The following is a 21,274-nucleotide window of genomic DNA, read 5'->3' as shown; positions in this document are numbered from 1 at the left end:
TTCCTAACCCGCCTTTTACCTATTCATACAATAATAGCAATGCAATATTAATTAATTTACATATTATTATGAATAGCCTTATAAATTATATTAGTGTCTTAATGGAAAACATTTATATTATTATTATTTCTCAGATACCGGTTCGGACCCCTCCCCCTCCCAGAAATATATTACTATAGATACGTATTTGTTAGCGCTCTCGCCTTTGGTACGAGATCTCTGGTCGACATACTCAGGCTCTGTCCGAAAGGTACAAAGTACAGACTTGAAGTATGGTCTTGGCGGAAGTGACGTCACCTAGTACAGTTCGAAAGCGCCATGAACAGAAGTGCACAGCTCGCAGTGCAGATTGTTTGTGACTAGGTCACGTGGTTTCCGCACTCGGTGTTCATTTGTTTAAAATCACGGAGGTAGAAAGCCAGCGACACAGGTAGATATACGTTATGGGCCAGCAAGTTGTTGGTTATAGTTCTTCTAATGTGTGGAAATGTTTGTGTACGAACATTTGAAAATGCTCCAGTCCACGACTTGAAGACCGCACTGCAAGACCATACTCGGAGGATTCTCACCTTTCGGACACGGCCTCAGTGTTAGAATTGGGAACAGGGGCGCCGACTTGTCAAAATTATTGGGGGGGGGGGGCCTCTGATCACTGAAATAAATTAATGAATGATTCACTCTCTCCCTTTTTTAAGTTTTGGCCTCAAGAGTTCGGAATCTCATAAAAGCCCACGAATTCCTCAAAAATATCAATAATTTTATTCACAGTTCTAATGCAGAATATTAATTGTCCACGGATGGATATGTCACAAGTTTCGTCAACCATAATAGCAAAATATTCCCGACTTTTAATATCTGCTACCACGGAGCGCAAAACAGGTCTCCCTAATATATCAATGCTCTCGTTGAGAATGTCATGTGAGAGTCATTTGTAGCCCAAACGTCCCATCCACTACCCTAGTTCATGCACATCGTCTTTTGAAACTCTTTTTAGTAAAAATTTTAACAATACTCATAATTACATACTTAGTATATAGTAATAAGTCGTGTGTTTTGCTGTCTCTGGTCATAGCCCCCCCCCAAAGTTGATGGTTTAGCGGTCTCAGATCCCCAAATTGATGGTCTAGAACATTTCAAATGTGTATTTAAAGTTAAGTTCATGTGGCACAATTCAGAGTAAACTTTACAAGAGAAGCAAAATAATACATTAGATCATCTTAAGCAAAATTATTAGGGAGGCTCTGCCCAATATCGTTAACATTGGGGGGGGGGGCTCGAGCCCCCTCAAGCCCCATGGAGTCGACGCCTATGATTGGGAATGTACTATTAAAAACAGAAGTCGCAGACTTCAGTCTAAGTGCCATAAAAAAGCGGCGATGGGACTCGACGCGCTGACCATGCGTCATCCAACACGGCAGGCCCTTGATCTCAACGGGATTTTGCACCACATGGTTTAGTTCGGGGATTTTGTTGAAAAAAAAATGAGCTTGTCGCCGTATCATGTGACGTCTCTAAATACTATAAGCTTTGACAACAACCACAAAAATACAGTATTCTCACTAGAGCGATGTATTTCCGCCCGGAATCGCGAAAAATGCAAACAACCACAAGTGTCAACAGACTGTTCATTTTCCTTCGCTGAAAAACACAAAGTTAAGTAAGTACTTACGAAACGGTGCTGCCTCGACGTCGGTGGCGAAAGTCGGAATTTTCTCGAGGGACTGACGATCCACGAGAGAGTAAACACTCGACTGAAAGTGATTCCACTGACTAGGTGTTGGGTACTCCAGTACCTCGCCAGAGGAGAAGTGGAAGGGGAAGAGCGCTCTTACTACGACATCTGACGTCAAGATATAGCGATAGGGCCAGGCGGGGCCAAGCGGCAATGTCAAGGTAGCTTCTCGAAGTGGCGTAACTAGAGCTTCTTCTCAGTGTTACTAACTTCGATGATGCTTCTTTGACTTGGGGTTATTAAAGGTCTGCGAATTGTAAATAAATTCAATTCCGGTCCGGGAGAGAAAAAATCAGAAATTAAGTTCTGATGGGTTCTGGACCCTGAAAAACCTTTTTATCATTAAAATATTTCAGTTCTGTCCCGGGCCGGCCCCCGTGGCGGAGTGGTTAGCGCATCGCGCTACGATGCCAGGGCGTGGATGAGTGTCCATTCATCAATTTCATCATGTCATCACTCATTTCCATCTTCGCAAATTAACCAAAAGTGGCACAAAAGGCAAAGTTAAATAAATCAAATCAATCAATCAATCTAAAAAATAAGTTCTGTCCCGGAACGTGTTTTTTTTTCGGATCAATTTAGATACTATCCAAGTTCGGCACTGAAATGAAACAATACGCAACTGGGACCGAATTTAAATTGTGCGAGAAAAAATTTTCCGGTCCTGTTACGGAGCCCAATAGAACCCATTAGTATTTATGGATTCCTGGACCTTTACCAACCCTGGCTGTCCCTGGAATATCGAGCGAGCGAACAAAAAGAAGTCTCAGCGCAAGTAGTGATAGCGCGCCCTGCTTCGCTCCCCAACTCGTTTTCTCCCCTTCTCTACCGTTATGCGCAACCTTGCTCGAGAGATTCCAGGGATAGAGTATATGTATGGACATTTTTAAGAGAGCATGCCAAAGTAGTCGATTTTTCCAGTTGCTTTATTGGGTGACTTGAATTATACACTAAAAAACTAATGGGTCTTTTTCAGCAAGATAACGCTCGTCCGCATATTTCTCGAGTCTTCCTGGGATTCCTCCGTGTTGTTGAGACTCCTGTTTGGCAGGACAGCTCTCCAGATTTGACCCTATCGACATAGTATGTTCGTTTTACGCTCAGATAGGCTAATCGGGACTGGGCCTGCAGTTCAAAACTATCCGAACCACTGTGCAATGTGTCCCAACCGTGGATCGAATCGGGCCTTGGCCGGGACTCCTAGTGTCGTAGCGCGCTGTGCTAACCACTCCGCCACGGAGGGCGGCCAGGCACAGCTGTTTTTTTTAAGATTTGAAACCATTAATGCACGTACTCTCTCTCTCTCTCTCTCTCTCATGTTTTGTTGCAACTTTTACTCCGTAAAGAAAAATCTTTGAAAGCCAGAGGAAGAATTCAGTTTTTATAATTTGATTTTCGGCCTTACTTATTTTTTACTTTCTTTTTACTTATTTTTTACTTTCTTTATTTTGCTGAGATATTAATTAGCTAAGACTAACGGTGCCAATTTCGGGGAGAAGGGGGCGGTTGACCGACCGCTTCGACACTTGTTTCCTTGCGGCGGGGGGCTTCCTTTTTTAAAATCTTGTTTAACGTAGATACGCGCGGGACATTACTCAAGCTTGGTTGGCAACATTGCTTCTCACCCAAGGCTTACATAACTCACGTACTTCTTCCCACATGTAATTTTTTTTTTTTTTAACAGGAGAAAAAGAAAAGTGTCGTTAAAATCCAACAGAATGCACTATGAGGAGGAACATGACGACACAGACGCGAGCATAAAAAAGTATTCGTTCCGCTTACTCATATACCACATTGCTTTGCGTGAAAGAGCAAAGTTCACAGCTGCATAACCACGAGTGCCAGTGGGATGATTGGTAGTATTGTATGCACATGGGAATACTGGTTCATGCATGAGCATTCACGCGTGGGTCACACACGTATGCATGGGGATCACCAGATTTTTTCTGAGGGAATTTATAATTTAATATATTTCTCATGCAATATCCCTGCATAAAGAGACGCCCGTCGTAGAGTCTTAAGACTGTATATCATGGAAAGGCCTTTTCCGAATTTGCCTTCCTTCTGCCGATAGAGCGCGCACAGCGTTTACACCACCAGATGTTTTGTCCAGGCCCGCTTCGCGAGGCCCTCAAGAACACGCCTCCTCCGGTACACGGGCAGTTAGTGATTGACAGGTCGTAAAACCCTTGTCATTTCTTTTCTCAGACATGTCCTAGGTTTTGCTGTTCGGGTCGATTGGCATCTTCATTGTCAACAGCTGATCTTACCATTTCGTGTCAAAATTCCAGACGATAATATAGAGTCCTGCAGCAACTGGAAGCTTCTCTTCAACGAATAAGGAGTCTCAGTAGTCTACTATTTGACCTCCGGGGCGAGGTCACAGTACAGCGCGCTACGACAGCAGGGGTCCCGGGTTCGAATCCCAAGTAAGACATGGATGTTTATGTTCTGAATGTGAATGTTAAAAAATATGGTAAAAGGTAAAGTGTTCCCCTGTGCATAGCACCACGCCATGAAGGCGTATGGGGGGTGTGGGGGTAACGCCCCACACTTTCTTGATCCGGTCGTGAGTGGGGGTGATGTGATCAGCATCACGCCCCTGACCGCCTTTACCCCCCAGGGTTTCCCCCAGGTACCCATGTTATTCGACGCTGGGTAGGCGCCGGGGCCGCTTCCACCGTTAGAAAAGTTCCCGGATTTGAACCGGCCGGGGATCGAACCCGGGACCTTGAGCATGGTAGTCAGACGCGTTACCGACTGAGCCACCGCGGCCCTTATGGAACTGAGTAAATACTGATATATGAGAATAGCAGAGAAAATATGACATCGGACTGCCACGTAGTAAACCCAGGTTTCGATTCTCAGTGTGAATGATTTCAAGCGGAAAATTTTCCAACATTATCCTTACATAAAACCGACTCTGTGAATGTATTTGATCTATTTTTATAAAACTTTCACTGATACGCAATATATGCGCTAATTTAATCAAACTTGCATATTTTAATTAATAGGATTAGGTCTAAAGCAAAATATGGCCATTTAATACCATGTGGTCCAAAAAGATAATAACTGAGAAAATGGTCAACTTTTTCTATTTATATAGCCTATATTTTTGTTGTTGTAACCCCTATGCAAGGGTAGTATTTTCCTTTACATGACTTCGTTTAAAAATTGCGGCCCTGTTTGACTTACGATTTGCGGCATTTTTAGCCTTTGTAGACAGTTGCGGTAATTATGATAACTCATCTAAGAAAAATGATAGCTTGGGTAAAAAACATTGTTTTCAGCACATTTCAAACTATATTGTATGTTTCGCGTATTTTTTCAACATATTGATTTTGACCAAAATTCAAAGTTTAGGATACTTTTGTTAGGGAAGTTATGTAATATTAGAGTATTTCGGCTGAATTACTGTTATAGCTCTTTGATCGTTTCTTGATTCTCTTTTTCAAAATTTTGAACCCAGATGTCTCCGATCGGGGAGCTAAAAAAATTGATATTTACAGCGTAAAGATTACTCTATGACAGGTACCTGTGAAACAAAAAATTCCAGATTGATATTTCATGGATAACAAACCTACAACAGGGGAGGGATTGGTCAAAAACAGGCATTTTAAATTATTATTTACAAAGAAATGTTTGCTTTTTAATAATCATGTAATTAGAATTATTGTGTTTATTAATTACATCATGCGAATGGCGCAATAAGTCTGTTAGTAGTGTTACGAATTAAATTTTCCTTTTTCTTTATCCCATTAGTTAAGAAGAACTTCATCCCGGCTCGACAAATGTCACAAGGTCTTTCAAACTAAAAAATAGACTGCTTTATGCCAAATTTAAGTCAGATTACGTGTCAGTAAGCAGTTTTTTTTACCTGTTTAGACCACTACTTCAACTGCGACATTTGTCCGAACGGGAAGTTTACCGATTCTGGCCTATGTTAACTTATTCTTTATAGAATTACAATAAAATTGGTTGCTTTGTTATTTTATTGTAATTTTGAAAAATCCAATTATGTATAAAGAGATGTTTTGTTACTATAATTAACTACTTGTATTTGAAAGAAATTGGTAAAGCCACCAACCTGCATTATGCAATGTGTTTTGAAGGCATATTGGTGGGTGGGTGGTGGGTGGCTCTTTACATATTCACAGTCTCGGTTATTTATAGAGGCGATGCAAATCGTCTCTATGCCCCCACGTAGTTATATAGTAGAGTTCCTTGTACGTAGATGCACCTCATGCAGTGGGAGAGCCCACTTTCCTCACCCTCTCCTCCGGGAATCCAACGTCCGGGCAGTCAAGCTCTCCTATCGACTGTCTTTATCCTCCCAAAAATAATTTCCGAAATAAATTATGACCGATTTTGAATCAGGTGCAACACAAACAACATTGGAGATATTGAATCGGTAGAGAAAACCCGATTTGCAGGTTGTAAACTTATATTGGCTCCCGAGCGTTCGTGTATATAAATACAACCCCCCCCCCATTTTTTATAATTCTCTAGGCATTGAATTAATAATGGAGGTTAGTATATTGAATCTCTCACCCGAAATTCATTATAAAATTTTAAAATTAATTCTTAATGATTTATTGATTTGGTGTTTTAAGTCCACTTTATGCACAGTAAGGCTAATCGGGACTGGGCCAGGCATGGAACCCGGGATCCCTTGATTACAAGGCGACGACGCTACCACTGCGCCATCGAGGATGCTCAGTTTTTAATGGGGAAGTAATTCAAATTATTAATATTACCAAAGCCTCCCCGCTATTTATTCCATCCTGTTTAATGATTACGAAAGATTGTTGTTTCAATTTAGAAGGAATGTAGAAGGGTTTGAACAGGTGTACCAGCCAGATTAAATCGGCGTTATCTTCCAACGTTTCGAGCACATACATAGCAACAACATCTCCTACCTGAAGACGAGAGCAATGTATACGATGGAAGCTAACGTCGATTGACGTCGCCAGGAAAGCTACAACTCTTATGTAGAAGGGTGGAAATACAAACGAGTTGGATGAGATAATTGAGGAAATTAATGAATGATAAGTCTGATGAGATGCAGGCCAAAAAAAATATGTACATAAGAAGATAAAATGTCTACTGGCAAGAGCTAAATATAATAAGATATTAGATGGAAAATATAATAATTGATTTAGTAATAATTAGAGGTTATTGTAAGCGTAAAAAATTGATGAATGAAAAATATGTTTTGATATGTTTAATAAGTTATGATTAGGGTGCGGATTTATAGGCAATTTTTTCTATCTATCTATCTATCAATCAATCATATGTTTTGTCACTGCTGTTTACCTACTAACTATTCATACTGTGCTTCAAAAGCTGCTTACTTTTAGGGATATTTGATATCGAAGCAACACGCGACAAGCGACACGTGTCTCTTGGTAACTGGCTCTCAGTAATAAACAGAATCAACCATTCAGCTTGTGTTGTCTGTTGCTTGTGTGTCCCTAGGACTGAGTTCTTTTTCATACCGTCCATCGTGTCGCCCTGGCCTGTTGTTCGCGCATGCACAGTGAATATTTTGCTTTAGACGGCGTGAAATATCCGTGTCGCTTGAGGATTTCACCAATTGAACGCAGGCTTGTGTAAGAAGTTGCTGTTGATTCGATTGTTCTCTAGAGGTATGTGTCGCTTGTCACGTCGGTCTGCAGCTACATTGAGAAACGTTGCTGTTGACTGGCTCGTTCCCAAGCGACACGGAACATTCACATCAAGCAACACAGTTTAAAGCAAAACATGAACGAACAACAAACCGAGTCGACATGATACACGATATTGAGAGAAAATCCCAGTCCGAGCGACATGCGACACAAGTAGCTTCTTTCAGTCATGAACAAGCTATGAAGATGTAATTGAATTCATTGTCACTCGCCCTCTTAGGGAGAACTCACACCGAAGCGACAAGCAACATATGTCGCTTGGGAACGAGCCAATCAGCAGCAACGTTTCACACCGTAGCGGCATGACAGGCCGCACATGCCTACGCTCGATTGGTGAAATTCTCAGGCGACACGTGTCGCCGGTCACTTGTCGTTCCGGTTTGTTTTCTCCCTCCACGATTAATGTATTCACATATCATCGAAAGTAAAATATTAATGAAACTAGAATAAAAAAATTGCAAGATGTAGGTTCCATTATTATAACATAACATTACATATAGTATAATTGAATGTGCAGTGAATTATTTTTAAAATTTAAATATCTACCTTCAGCATAGTTGTCTTACCTCTTTATGAAATACATCGGTGTTCTCTAAATGTGAATGTACTGCCCAAGCGTGTTCTTTGTATAGACACAAATTGTATTTTTAAAATGCGTTGAAGTTAATGTAACTATAATTGAAATTATATTCAGAGATCGAGACGAAAACGAGAGAGCGTTTACATATCTACACGTATCTAGAAATACACCGAACCAATTGTGTCAGGAATAATAATAATAATAATAATATGATGTTTAAGTTAAAATTATATTATTATCACATAAATAGGTAAAAAGATCGGATAACAGCAAGTATTCATTATCTAGCTTACCTGTAGTTAAGATCGGCATAATTTGCATAAAAAACAAGTGCCCTGGCAAAAAAATTCATTTCAAATTGATGAAGAATTGAATATTTATTGAATAAAAGAGAATGTTAGATCCGGTTAGCGAAAAGTAAAGTTCCTGATTAATATTTTATGCATATTGTTATAAATAGTAGCGTGCAAGCATAAATCTTTGGTAATTGGTACTGTCCTTCTAAGCCCCCTAATTCCAATCTTTCTTCTAATAAGTTCAAAGAGTGGGCCTCCTCGATGGCGCAGTGGTATCGTCGTTGTCTTGTAATCAAGGAATCCCGGGTTGGATACCCGGTGGATGCAAGTAGTGGTTCGAATCTCACTTTAAGCTGTAAGTCCAGTCCCGATTAGCCTCTCTGTGCAAAAAGTGGACTTAGAAACAACAAATCAATCAATAAGTTCAGAGGAAATTATAACCATCGATTATGTAATAAATGCTACACAAATATATTTTTATTATTCAGTTTTTGCACTTGGTAAGTCTTTCTTGGGGAGGGATCCGGATCCCTCCCCAAATAAGTCCTTGACTTTCCTCGATGAAATTAGTAGTAATTATCTCGACTTGTATTCAAGGGGTCTCAGGTTCGATCCCCGGTAGAACTACACAGTGGTCTGGATCCCACTGTATCCTGTAGCCCCAGTCCCGATTACCCTATTTGAGCATGTAATTGACTTACAAATTTAATTTTGCTATAATTTATGTAAGATTCAATTGGGACAGTCTCTGTATTAATGTATTTATTCTTTTGGAAAATAGAAATAAGACAAATGAAACACAATGAAAAAACAGCCGGGTGAAGGAAATCAACTTTGGATTTTCCGAAATGGTCGGAGCACGGTCAAAAGCCGCCCCCAAGGGAAAAGACGATGCCAAGGGTAGAAGAAGAAGTAATCCAAGCCACGCCCACTATTGTAAAACCTGGTCAGAGTCATCTATCGGCAGACGGCTGAACTTGTAGGACTTGAACATAACCCCGCCAGCCGATGGCCAGCCCCGCTATGGCTCGAATAAAGCCATTCTCAAAGGTGTTTGAAAATGCATATCAATGTTTGCAATGGCGTATTGTCACAATGGGCCTCTCAATTTGAAAAATAAAAAAAATCAGTTTACTCAGGAAGGATGCAAGAAAGGCTTGCAAGGTTTACCTTTTACAGTAACTTAGAATCGGGCTCTATACGCCGATCCAAAAACTGAGATATTTGACAGCTAATATCTATTAAAATATGGAAGTGATAAAAAAAATCGATAATCACTGTTAAGATTCATCCTTTCTGATCAATTCACCACAAAGCTCATTCAAATGCCTCAAATAGTTTTCGAGTAAAAGTGTTCTGAATGAAGGTCTGTTTTTCCGCTGCCCATGATATGGCCTCTTAAAGATGACCAGAGCATGGTGTTGTTCTAGTCACCTTTATACTCTATTCCAGGAGCCTGTGTAGCAGACGTTTGCAGCAGCGTGCACTTCTTTGCTTTCAATTAACAAGGAAGAGCTTCAGCTTTTTATGTATTTTTACATCCATGATCCAGAAATTCAAATTACACATAACTTTTTAAAGATTTAAATAGAATACTGTTTTTTTAGTGGAATAATTCACATTTCAGTATTCTAGTATACGAGGGTCACTATTTATATTTTGAGCCTTGGCAACACTGATTGAAGTTAGGCGCGATTTGACGTTTGCACGGAATCGTCTGGTATTATTGACCATAACGTACTTCAAATGTTTTGTCAATAGCTTGATTTGTGTTGTTTATGTTGCCTTGGAGATTGCGCGACAACAATAAAATGGAATTAACTCGTGAACATTTTCGTGCGATGATTTTTTACTATTTTCGACGTGGATTATCAAGACAAGAGTGCATCGATCAACTTACTTCCACATTTGGCGATGAAGCCCCATCCTTTGCCACTGTGAAACGCTGGTATAACGAATTTAATCGTGGCCGCCATTCGCTCACCGACGAGATTCGCGAAGGCCGTCCAAAATCAGTTGTTGTTCAAGAAAACATTGATGCTGTGCAAAAACTAATACTGCAAGATCGTCATGTGACATACTGTGAGATTGAGGCAACCATAGGCATTAGTTCCACCAGTATATATAAAATATTACATGATCATTTAGCTGTGAGAAAGGTATGTTCTCGTTGGATCCCACACAATTTGACAAAAACTCAAAAAGACGCTCGCGTCAATTGGTGCAAACAAATGCTCAATAAATACAATCGTGGTGCTTCAAAAGACGTATATAAGATTGTAACAGGTGACGAATCATGGATATGTGGATATGAGCCGGAACGTAAACAGCAGTCGACTGTATGGGTGTTTCAAGATGAACCCAATCCAACAAAAGTTGTTCGCGCTCGAAGCACATCGAAACAAATGGTCGCCTGTTTTTTCGGTAAAACTGGTCATGTGGCAACTGTGCCTTTAGAGGAACGTAGAACGGTCAACTCTGAATGGTACACAACAATTTGTTTGCCAGAGGTCTTCGGTCAAATACGGAAAACAAACAAACGCCGTCGGATCATTCTTCATCAAAACAATGCCAGCTGTCACACATCTCGTCTAACAACCGACTTTATGAACAGTCAAAAAATCGAATTGATGGGGCATCCGCCGTACAGTCCTGATTTGGTACCCAATGACTTCTTGTTCCCGAATGTCAAGAATAAATTGCGTGGACAACGATTTTCGTCGGCGGAAGACGCCGTTGATGCGTTCAAAAACCATATTATGGAGGTGTCTCAAGACGATTGGAACAACTGCTTTGACAAATGGTTCGAACGAATGCAAAAGTGTATTGACCATACAGGAGAATACTTCGAAAAACAATAAAGCAGTTTTCAATGCCAAATTCCTGTTTTTTCATTGTTAGGCTCAAAATATAAATAGTGACCCTCGTAACATTGTTAATTGTGATTAACCTAGAGGTTAGAAAAAAAGTCAAATATTAAGCAAATACCTAGTAAGAAGTATATGCACGAGTTGTACTGTATTTATTGCCTATTGTATTCATACAAAGAGTAATCAATACCATTAGGCCCGTACCCGGGGGGAAGGGCAAACGGGGCCATCCCCCCCCCCCCTCGAGCCATGAAATATTTTGATGCAAACCTACAAAAATAACATGGATAATTTTTAAGATTTTGCAAGAATTTAGATTTTCTTCCTGTATAAATGAATGGGCTGTCTTTGTAGAGAGGCAGACACCAGAAGACTTCTGGCAGAAGTCTGCAGTCTACACTATATTTAGTAATTTTAATTTTATAACCATTTATGCGAAACTACTAAATGTTCCAATTTAGTCGGGACAATTCACCATATTTACTCCCTGTTTTGACTTCTTTCGAACTGCAGTCTTGATGAGGAAATGTCCTCTCTTTGTGGTTAATTCACATTCAGACATTTTCTTTATTATAAGGATAATTCCATAGTGTTGGTGGTCACATTCATGGTATTTCCTTTCGAGAGACTATTAATAGATTTACACCATTCTAAAAACATAACACAATAAAAGTATGAAAATGTAATTATCATTTTTAATAAAAAGCAGTAATTAACTAATATCTAACACTTATTAAAAACATTTTCCGTATCTTATAATTTCTCGACACTTTGAACCAGTCGTTAAAAGAATTAATTTGCTAGTTTATAAATGTAGCAAATTAATTATTTTATTATGTTTATAAATATAAATATATATAAATTAATTAATTAATGATATAAATTAATTATTTAATAATTGACATATATTTCATGACAATTTCATATATATATAACCAAGGTTTTTGGCTTGCTCCCCCCCTCAAAAAAATCCTCTGTACGGGTCTGAATCCCGTTGCAATTTTGAAGCTTTTATGCAATAAATTGTTCACTAGTACCTTCAGATTTGAACCCTGAACCATGGATATGCCTCCTACGGGAACTTCTAAAACTACCAATAAATCTGCAATGGCTCCACTTTTTGTATAACATAGAACTGTGAAGTATCAACTTTTCAGTGCTAGAAGTAAGTATCTCCCAAGTTTCAAATTCTTGCTCATAGAGGCACTACGATGTGCTCCAACAGCTAAACATACACTATATAGCCAAAAGTCACCAGATATCCAGTGTTGTTCATTCGAAAGACACCAGCCAGGTAACTAATAAGATGTTGGACCTCCCTTCACTATTATTACAGCATTTACTCTTTGGGGCAGGCTTTCCATTAAGTTATGGTATATTGTTTGTGGATTTTTTTTCCCCCATTCGTTCTGTAGCCTCGTGAATAGTTCATGGGTGGTTTTCAGTTGAGTGGGTCTGGCACGCAACCGACGCTCCAGTTCATCCCAAAGATGTTCTATGGGGTTCCTGTCGGGGCTTTGAGTGGGCCAGCTAAGCACATCCCCGCTGATTGTCCTCAAAGCGCAATGCAATGGACTCGTGCTTAAAGGACAGGGGCATTATCGTACTGATAGAGAAAAGGGCCCATTACAAACTGTTGCCACAGTGTGGGCAGCATGTTATTGTCTAAAATGTACTCATAAACACCACTGTTCATGTTGCCATTGAGCAAAACTAACGCCCGAGCCCAAACCAGGAAAAACAGCCCCAGACTATGACACTACTGCCACTTTTACTTGAGTGTCCGATGATTTTTGGCGATATAGTGTAGTACTCGGTTATTTAAATGTGCCTTTTTATCAAAATGGATTTACACCAATTGCGCTCTAAACCCCCATATAAAACACAAGGGCTGCCAGTGGAAAAAGTCAGTCCTATAGTGGAACCACAAGCAAGACAACCTGCGCAGACCCGCGACTCCTGTGCACCGTACTCCCGCGAGGAGGGGAGGGGGAGAGTGGACCATGCTTCCTTATGGCCCGAGCTGAAGGGAAAGCTGCGTGGGGACTTTTCATCCAAGGTTTTTTCCTTGTGGTCGATTTATACAAGAGGTCTTTAATCTGCTACACGCCCGTACTTTGCTCGGTTATTTACATTTTTCATTCTCATCACCAAGTGGTAACCTTACAATACAGATTTAAGGTAAAACTTACATTGCCATTCTGTGTAATATGCTACTCCTTTTTATTTGTATATTAAATGACTAATACTTTTGTCCTGTAAAGAATCTGTTGTGTATTCACCAGGCGAAAATCTGTCTAAGGAAGAAAAAGAACCTAGAGACGTGTATAGAGAAAAGATCCGCAGCTTTAGATCACGTCCAGCAACTGCTTTATAGGATCAAAGAAGCAGATTCAGACAGCAAGGTAAGTTGTTTCATTCCATACCACTATCATTGTTAACTACATGGTTTCGGGCATGATACAAATATAAAAGTATTTTTTTGTTTGGTTTATTTTACTTCACTTTTCTTCCACTTTTGGGCTAATCATGAAGATGAGGGTGAGTGATGATATGATGAAACTGATGAAGGGACACTAACAAAGAACACACATGCCCAGCCCCGAGATTAGACTGGTGTTGTAGCATGCTGTGCTAACAGCTCTGCCATGGAGGTCGCAAAAGAACATTTGGAATTGTTAAGTCAGTTTTCTATCTTTCTGTATTGGCCAGGGCATTGGGGATCAATTTTGAGCTGTATATTTTTACCTTCCTGACAGTTTGAAATGTACATAATTTAGTTTTCCAAACAAAATGTAAACTATTTAGTACTGCCTTGGTCTACACACTTTAAAAAAATTTAGAATGACGTGACAAAAGAAAAACCGTATTTACAAACTTGCATGTATAATAGTTTGATTCTTTTTATTCAGCCTTCCTAGGCAGAGTGGTCAGCATTACATGCTACAAAGCCAGAGGTGCCAGGTTTCAACCTGGTCAGGCATGGATTTTTTTTTATAGATGCCAACAGGCAGAGTCCATCAATTATAGTGCTCTAATTTAAGTACATGTTATAATTACAAGATTCACTGCAATGTTTACGTGTTTTTTTAGCTTGTGCAAACTAGCACCACAAATATCAGTGGTGTTTTTTTGACATGTAATCGTGTTGAATTGCCCCACAAGAGAGGCTGAAAGAACTGATGTTTTTGCTCTCTGGCAATGAAAGATTTTGTGTTTGGGCCACATTTTAAAAATGGGAAAAGTAAATGTTATGGCTGATAATGTTGAAATTTTCTGTTATACTGTTAATTACGTAGAGATAGACCAAGTCACTTACTTGTCATCAAGAGTGCTAGTTCGCTGAAGTTGTACTGTTAAAGTAGATTTACATGGTTAAAATGTTGTATATTCTCACAGGTTTTAAATTTGATATATGTAAAGAACTTTAACTGAATACGTTCAAGTCTTTGGATTAAGTCTTTTTGAGTCAGATTCCAGATTGCTGACAGATCATTGTCCTCACCCCATCACCTTTTTATTACTTCATCATTCATCCTCATTGTCCCAATTAGTCCAAGTTGTAGAAAAGCAATATAAAATAACCAAATTAGAATTTGTCACTCAGTCCCTGAAGTGGATAATGTTAGCTGGGGGTAAGTTTTGTCAAGCCATTGGGGTTACCTGGAGGTGCTCTTAATGGTTTAACTTGGCGACAACTGAGAGGATGCTTTGCGAAAATTTTTCTAGCTACATGCCACCCCCCTCACCTCGAGCACTGGTGTCACTCCTAGTAAAGAATGAATGTTTCAGGGTAACGTGGGCATCAAAGATGCATATTTCTGTGTCAAGAGCTAGTTTTGGATGAGCCTTGTGTCTGGTTATTTTGAATAGATAAATAAATATTTGAAATTTCAATAAAATATCTCCAATTCAGATAAATTATCCTTGTATAGGCATCACAAGATTAACATTTGCATCAGAAGACTATCATTATGTATAAAATATGTTCTTCCAGGTGTTGGAATGCTACAAATATGGAGTGCAGGCTATGAAGAAGACCTTCAGTGATGCTGGGCTTTCACAAGAGAATGTAGCCTCAACCATGGATGAAGTTGAGGAGGTTGGTGTACTTTTATTGTTATTAGAGTAATCCATTTAATACAAATAGAAATGTTGGTGGCAGCCTAACCCTTTCTGGGTGAGCGACAGGCTATAACATTCCATTGTGAATGAACAAAGGGCTATAATCGCACTGTGTCTCTTGACCATGTGTGTTGTAACCACCTCTTTGAAATTTCAACAGCTAGATGTCACGTTTTCTTGGTTGCTGAATTTTACTTGTACTCATGTCGAATTAGGTTCCACTTTTGTATATCCTCTTGAGAATAGCATGTAATAATTTATATCCACATTGTGGAAATATCTTATGATGATGCTGCTTCAGAGTTCGGTTCCATTAGGAAGTTTTTACGTTATTTTCATGAATTTTATATTACCTATTCAGAATACGCTTTCAGTAACTTTTATGCAATGTTATATATATTTTTTTTACTTTCAATTGTTACAGAAAAATTCATAAATGTGAGAAAATGTACATAAAATGTAACATATTATATATATCTGTGCACAGACTACTTTACATTAAAGTAACTAATCTAGTAATAGTTGAGCAACATTTTTCTTACAGTTTCTGTGCAATGAATTATGAAACTAAACACTGTTGATTAAACATACTTAGAATACTTTCACAGATTTATAACTATAGGTGAACAATTTTTTGTCATGGGTGGGGCAGATAAAACACGTCTTCTTTACTTAATAAGAACTTTTATTTTCGTTTATGTGAATTTTTAAATAATGAAAAATAAAGAGAGGAAGTAATTGACCTTTGAATATTCTAGTGGAGTTGAAGGGAAAATGTAAAAGCTACAGATGAAGTTACTTGTTTCTTGGTGTCACAGGTGGGACACAATACAAAACAAAAGTAAATAAAAAAGTTGAAATAATATGTGCTATTAGCTAAATTATGTATAATACTTGAATTTCTATCCAAATAATTATTTTAGAAAATATTTTGATATTCCTTTTACATGAAGTGTTTTTGATTGGAGTACTTAATGCTTTTTTCAGGTGCTTGAAGTCCATGACGACTTACAGGCAATTCTTTCTCAGCCTGTTGGGACTGATTATGATGTGGAAGATGAACTGAATCAACTGTTGCTGTCAAATGTGCCAAAACCATCATCTGCCTCTCCACAGACCCCAGCATCTCCAGTTGTGGCCATTGGCCATGTAGAAGCTGCAGGTCTTGCACAGGATTTAGAAGGACTGACAATAGAAAGTACGTACAACTGGGAAGCCACCACTTGGGTAATGTGACACTTTGAATTGGTTAACCAGTTCTTTTATGGATGACACATGTTACTTCAGAATGAACCAATCAATAGCAACGTTTTATATTGTAGCAGTATGATATGGGTTGCTTGTCACTTCAGTGTAAATTTCCCTTAGCAGCTTTATGTTTGAAGCGGCAAGCGATGAGCATCTCTTGGAAACCATTCTTTAGAAATAAATGCAACTTTTCAAACCAAAGTGACAAGCTGCACGTGTTGCTCAGACTGGGCCGTTTCCTCAATATTGTGCATTGTTGCCTCGCTCTTTTGTTCGTGCATGTACGGTGAATTTGTATGTTGAAGGAACTTGTGTTGCTTGTCGTCGTGGTGTGAAAACACCATGTTGCTTTGATCTGAAAGCTGCTTAGTTTCCAAACTGACTCTTACAAAGCTGCCAAGATATGAGGTTTGTATGAGATATAAGTCATGGCACCAATTATTATTATTATTATTTTTTTTGCAAGAATGCAGGACCAGCACAAAAATTTGATCCTCATATAATTTGGTGGACTACCAAGATCTACCAACTTAAACAGTTTATTGTAGCACAAATTATCTTCATGGGCAATCAATCTCTCCATGAGAGGTAGTAGGCCCTCAACCTTACATTTTTTGTTTAATTTGAAATTTGGCATACTGGAAGGGCCACCTGAGGTAGGAAAATATGCAAAGTTGTAGTAGATCTATATCTTTTGTATTTTTGAAATTACAGTGGTGCAAACTGTGCGATTTTGACCATTTTTTTTTTCCAACATCTTGTCAACTTAAAATTGCAATATTTTGGCAATCAGGGCATGCAGACGGCGTTGGAAAGGTCTTTAAGGGCTCTTTCACACGAAACATTACATTCTTATGTCAAGGTATAAAAACAATTGAAGGTGGTATAAAGGAAACTTTGGTAGCCATTTTCTCAAAAACTGTTCTTTTTTGTTTGTTTTTTTCAAAAAGTTATATATCATACATACATTATAACTCAATAACTACAAAATTTAAAAATGGCACACCAATGGGATCCAGAGTTATGTTAGTTTTAGATTAGGTTAGGGTAGGATAGAGTAGGTTAGGTAATGCATGATAACATATTTTGATAGATAAATTGCTATAATTCAAAAGTAAAAGTCTAACAGAAATTGAATACAATATTGTTTGAATTAACGTACATGAATCTGATGTTTAAATTCCCAGTTATTAGAAATACAGGGTGATTCAAAAGTCCTGTTGCATAGGCAACTCTGTTATTAGTGCACATAGCAAAAATTCGAAAGAGGGGAAAGTTGTTGGAAATAGGTGAGTTTTTCAATCTAAAGTGCTTGAATTTTCAACGTATCATGCACCGTTCAGACTGTACCTCGGATTTTAGATTTTTAACCTATTTTATCCTTTGCTGGTAATTATGAAATAACAAGTTATGTCAGTGTATCATTAAAAAATGCAACAACTGAAGAAGTTTTATAGTGCCTAAAATAACCTATTTTGCTTGTTACAACCTATTTTAGGTTTTAAAGGATTTTTATATCTCACAGAGGTATTTACTCGGTTTAGTGACGAAACAATTCAAAGACTGGCATGTTTGAAACACGTTTTCTGTCGATCCCCCTCTAAATCATATGATGTTTTTCAAAGCTCTAAACAAATCAAAATGTGTGACGCCACCATTACCTGCACACAGTGGCGACGATTAGAGGGGGCAGTTGCCACCTACTTTTTACCCCCACACAATGGACTCTTTAATTCTAAGCCTTCTCTACTAAGATAAAGTAACCTGTCCTTACCCCCCCCCCTCCCCGACTTCCCATTCTTGGCCTACCAATCGCCTCTACTGCCTGCACAGTCCAAAATGCAAACTTCTGATCTGTTTGGCCTTGTTCACTTTCACGTCAGTTCCTTATGTGGCATTCATGACGTGCACCACTGGCTGTTTCCGTTGAAAGATAATTAAAAGAAAAACAGCTGCTTGTATCTTTTTTTTTTTTTCATGTTTTACAAGAATTCACGCATGATTTCCAGAACCAGTAATTCACGTATAATTACCATAATTCAAAGTGAGTAGCTGCCCTGATATTGTGGAGCAAATTTTACATTCATAATTCATTTTTCATGTCAACAAGTAACTTTTGATAAAGTATCACAATAGTTTGTGGATAATTTTGAAAATAATGCATACAAATGAAAATTTGGTTAGAAAATTATTATTTGGTTGTTACATATACCTTGTAAAATTTCTTACGGTTCTTGTGATTTTTTTTAACGAGTGTATCTAATCAGTACTATTCAGAAATTTTGTACAATGTACGTTTTTTGGAACCTACTTCAGGATTTTTCGAGTCTAATTTAATATTTTTAGAACCTATTTTAAGTTTTTTAGAACCTATTTTAGGATTTTTGGAACCTAAAAGCACTTTTTAGAACCTAAAAATCCGAGGCCTAGTTATCATGCATTACTTAACCTACCCTAACCTAACTTAAAACTAACATAACTCCGGATCCCATTGACATCCCATTTTTAAATTTTATAGTTATTGAGTTATAATGTATGTATGATATATAACTTTTTTGAAAAAAATTAAAAGACCCATTTTTGAGAAAATGGCTACCAAAGTTTCCTTTATACCACCTTCAATTGTTTTTATACCTTGACATAAGCATGTAATGTTTTGGGTGAAAGAGCCCTTAAAGACCTTTCCAACGCCGTCTGAATGCCAAAATATTGCAATTTTAAGTTAACGAGATGTTGGATAAAATGGTCAAAATTGCATAGTTTGGAACACTGTAATTTCGGAAATACAGAAGATATGGATATTTGCATATTTTCCCACCTCAGGTGGCCCTTCCAGTATGCCAAATTTCAAATGAATCAAAATATGTGAGGTTGAAAAGTGCATCTTCACCGGTTGATTTCACATGGAATGGCCCAATACTGTGTGGCATACTGAAATGTGAGAAACTTGAGCTTCTTTGTACTGTAGACTGCACCAAATGTTAATGTTCCAATATATTAAATGGTGCCTCAACTTTTCTTGCATGACTGGAATTTTTAAAAACGGTAGCCCATCATATCCACTACCATTTCAAGCATCACGTGGATACTTCAAACTGCAGAAAGTACCAAACCCTGTATAATATACTAGTGACTCTCATGCTTTGTATTATACAGTGTGTCTATAATGTAAGTCCCACTACGTGATGTTTTATGACTTACAAATGCACAAGATGTCCAGGTTTTACAATCCTGACATTACAGCATAGTGCCTAAATGTGAGTCCTGTGTGTGATGCAATAAACATTGAAGCAATAGTCGATCCCCTGCTCGACTCTACACATTTCAGATGCCACTGCTTCTTCAATGCTCACTTTTCTTCTTGCAGATCACGTAGCATACGTGACATGAATAATTTATCAGCTCCCCCACAAGAAAATTTACATGGTGGTAAATCAAATTGAACAACGTAAAACGATGGAAGCGGCCCCGGCACCCACCCAGCGTCGAATAACATGAGTACCTGGGGGAAACCCTGGGGGGTAAAGGTGGTCAGGGGCGTGATGCTGATCACATCACATCACCTCCACTCACGACCGGATCAAGAAAGTGTGGGGCGTTACCCTGCTAAGCACAGGGGAACCCTTTACCTTTTTACAACGTAAAATGCTTTCCGAGCACCAGAAAATGCCATCTTGCTGCATTGCATACAGCACATCTTGTGGCCATCAGGAGTAACTACACTAGAATAAATTACACCAAAAAAAATGATGGCATGGTCATCCATGTGATACATGATGCATCCATATATATTGGGGGCACAAAATTAATTATGAACTCAAAGTGGGACTCGCTTTATAGACACCTGTCATTTTTATTCATCAGATGACAAAAAATGTCTACATCAATAATCAGATTCAAGCCACATTGTCAAGATAAAATGAATGAGTAGCACATCATTTTGAAGCTTTAGTTTAGTACAAAATCAGTATGTGTCAGAAATTAGCATTCACAAGAATAATAGAAATGTTCATTAGTTAGTTTATGTATGTTTAAGCAAAAGACAACCATATCAAGATGTGCAGCATGTCCAAGAAGTCCCTTTACCCCTACTTGCATGTATCCTGTTGCGACCATGTTGAAAATTGGCCAGTATTTGGTTGCTTAGGAATGGTTTTGTTTTCGTGGTTGGCATCCCAGCTCTGAAGGTCACATGGAACACTTGCTTGAATTCGTCTGTCAGTAGTTGCACCATGGCTGATGTGAGCAGATATAGTTACAGAGCTGAAGAATGGCTAGTGACCTGTGTGGGGGTGCACGAACAACAATGGATAGAGCAAACAATGTACTGTTACATTATGTTTCCAGTTATATTATGTAAATACATACATATGTTATAAATAAATATACACATGATATATATCTAGGGGTAATTTGTACTATGTAATATAATATAGGGGACACCCAGTGGCATCCATTGAGGACTTTTGTTTATATTTACTCATGTATAATGAACACTTTTTTCAAAAATGTTTGCCTCCCAAAACTGTAGTGCATATTATGCACGGAATAATTCAGACAGTTGACATTAAACCCATGCTTTCACGGTCACTGTACATAACACGTATATATCAACAGGGGCAAATACTCATTACCAGGTTGAATTTCTTTAGTAATAATAATTCTTTAAAAAACACTATAAAAGTGAAATGACCATTTCCCATGATTTTTCACTTTGTAACGAAACATTTTGCAAC

The 21,274-nt window shown here is 38.4% G+C and overlaps 2 protein-coding genes across 3 annotated transcripts in view; one reads left to right on the top strand and one right to left on the bottom strand.

Annotated features, from left to right (window-relative positions):
• The window catches only part of fbl (pantothenate kinase 3 fbl), a 76,062-nt gene extending 74,272 nt beyond the window's left edge, over positions 1–1,790 (bottom strand). For both annotated transcript variants that reach the window (XM_083134734.1, XM_083134752.1), the window contains exon 1: positions 1,670–1,790. The gene's annotated coding sequence lies outside the window, so the exon portion shown is untranslated. The remainder of the gene's footprint in view (positions 1–1,669) is intronic.
• LOC145998323 (charged multivesicular body protein 7) overlaps positions 1–21,274 on the top strand; it is a 68,196-nt gene that overhangs the window by 45,711 nt on the left and 1,211 nt on the right. The window contains exons 4-6 of the mRNA XM_083134731.1: positions 13,451–13,570; positions 15,163–15,267; positions 16,278–16,488. Of these exons, the coding sequence (XP_082990857.1) occupies positions 13,451–13,570; positions 15,163–15,267; positions 16,278–16,488 (436 nt within the window). The remainder of the gene's footprint in view (positions 1–13,450; positions 13,571–15,162; positions 15,268–16,277; positions 16,489–21,274) is intronic.

Source organism: Lepisma saccharinum, chromosome 1, assembly GCF_977018435.1.
Source record: "Lepisma saccharinum chromosome 1, izLepSacc3.1, whole genome shotgun sequence".
Taxonomy (NCBI): Eukaryota; Metazoa; Arthropoda; class Insecta; order Zygentoma; family Lepismatidae; genus Lepisma; species Lepisma saccharinum.
The sequence above is the reverse complement of the archived record's forward strand: the minus strand, read 5'-3'. Positions and strand labels throughout refer to the sequence as shown.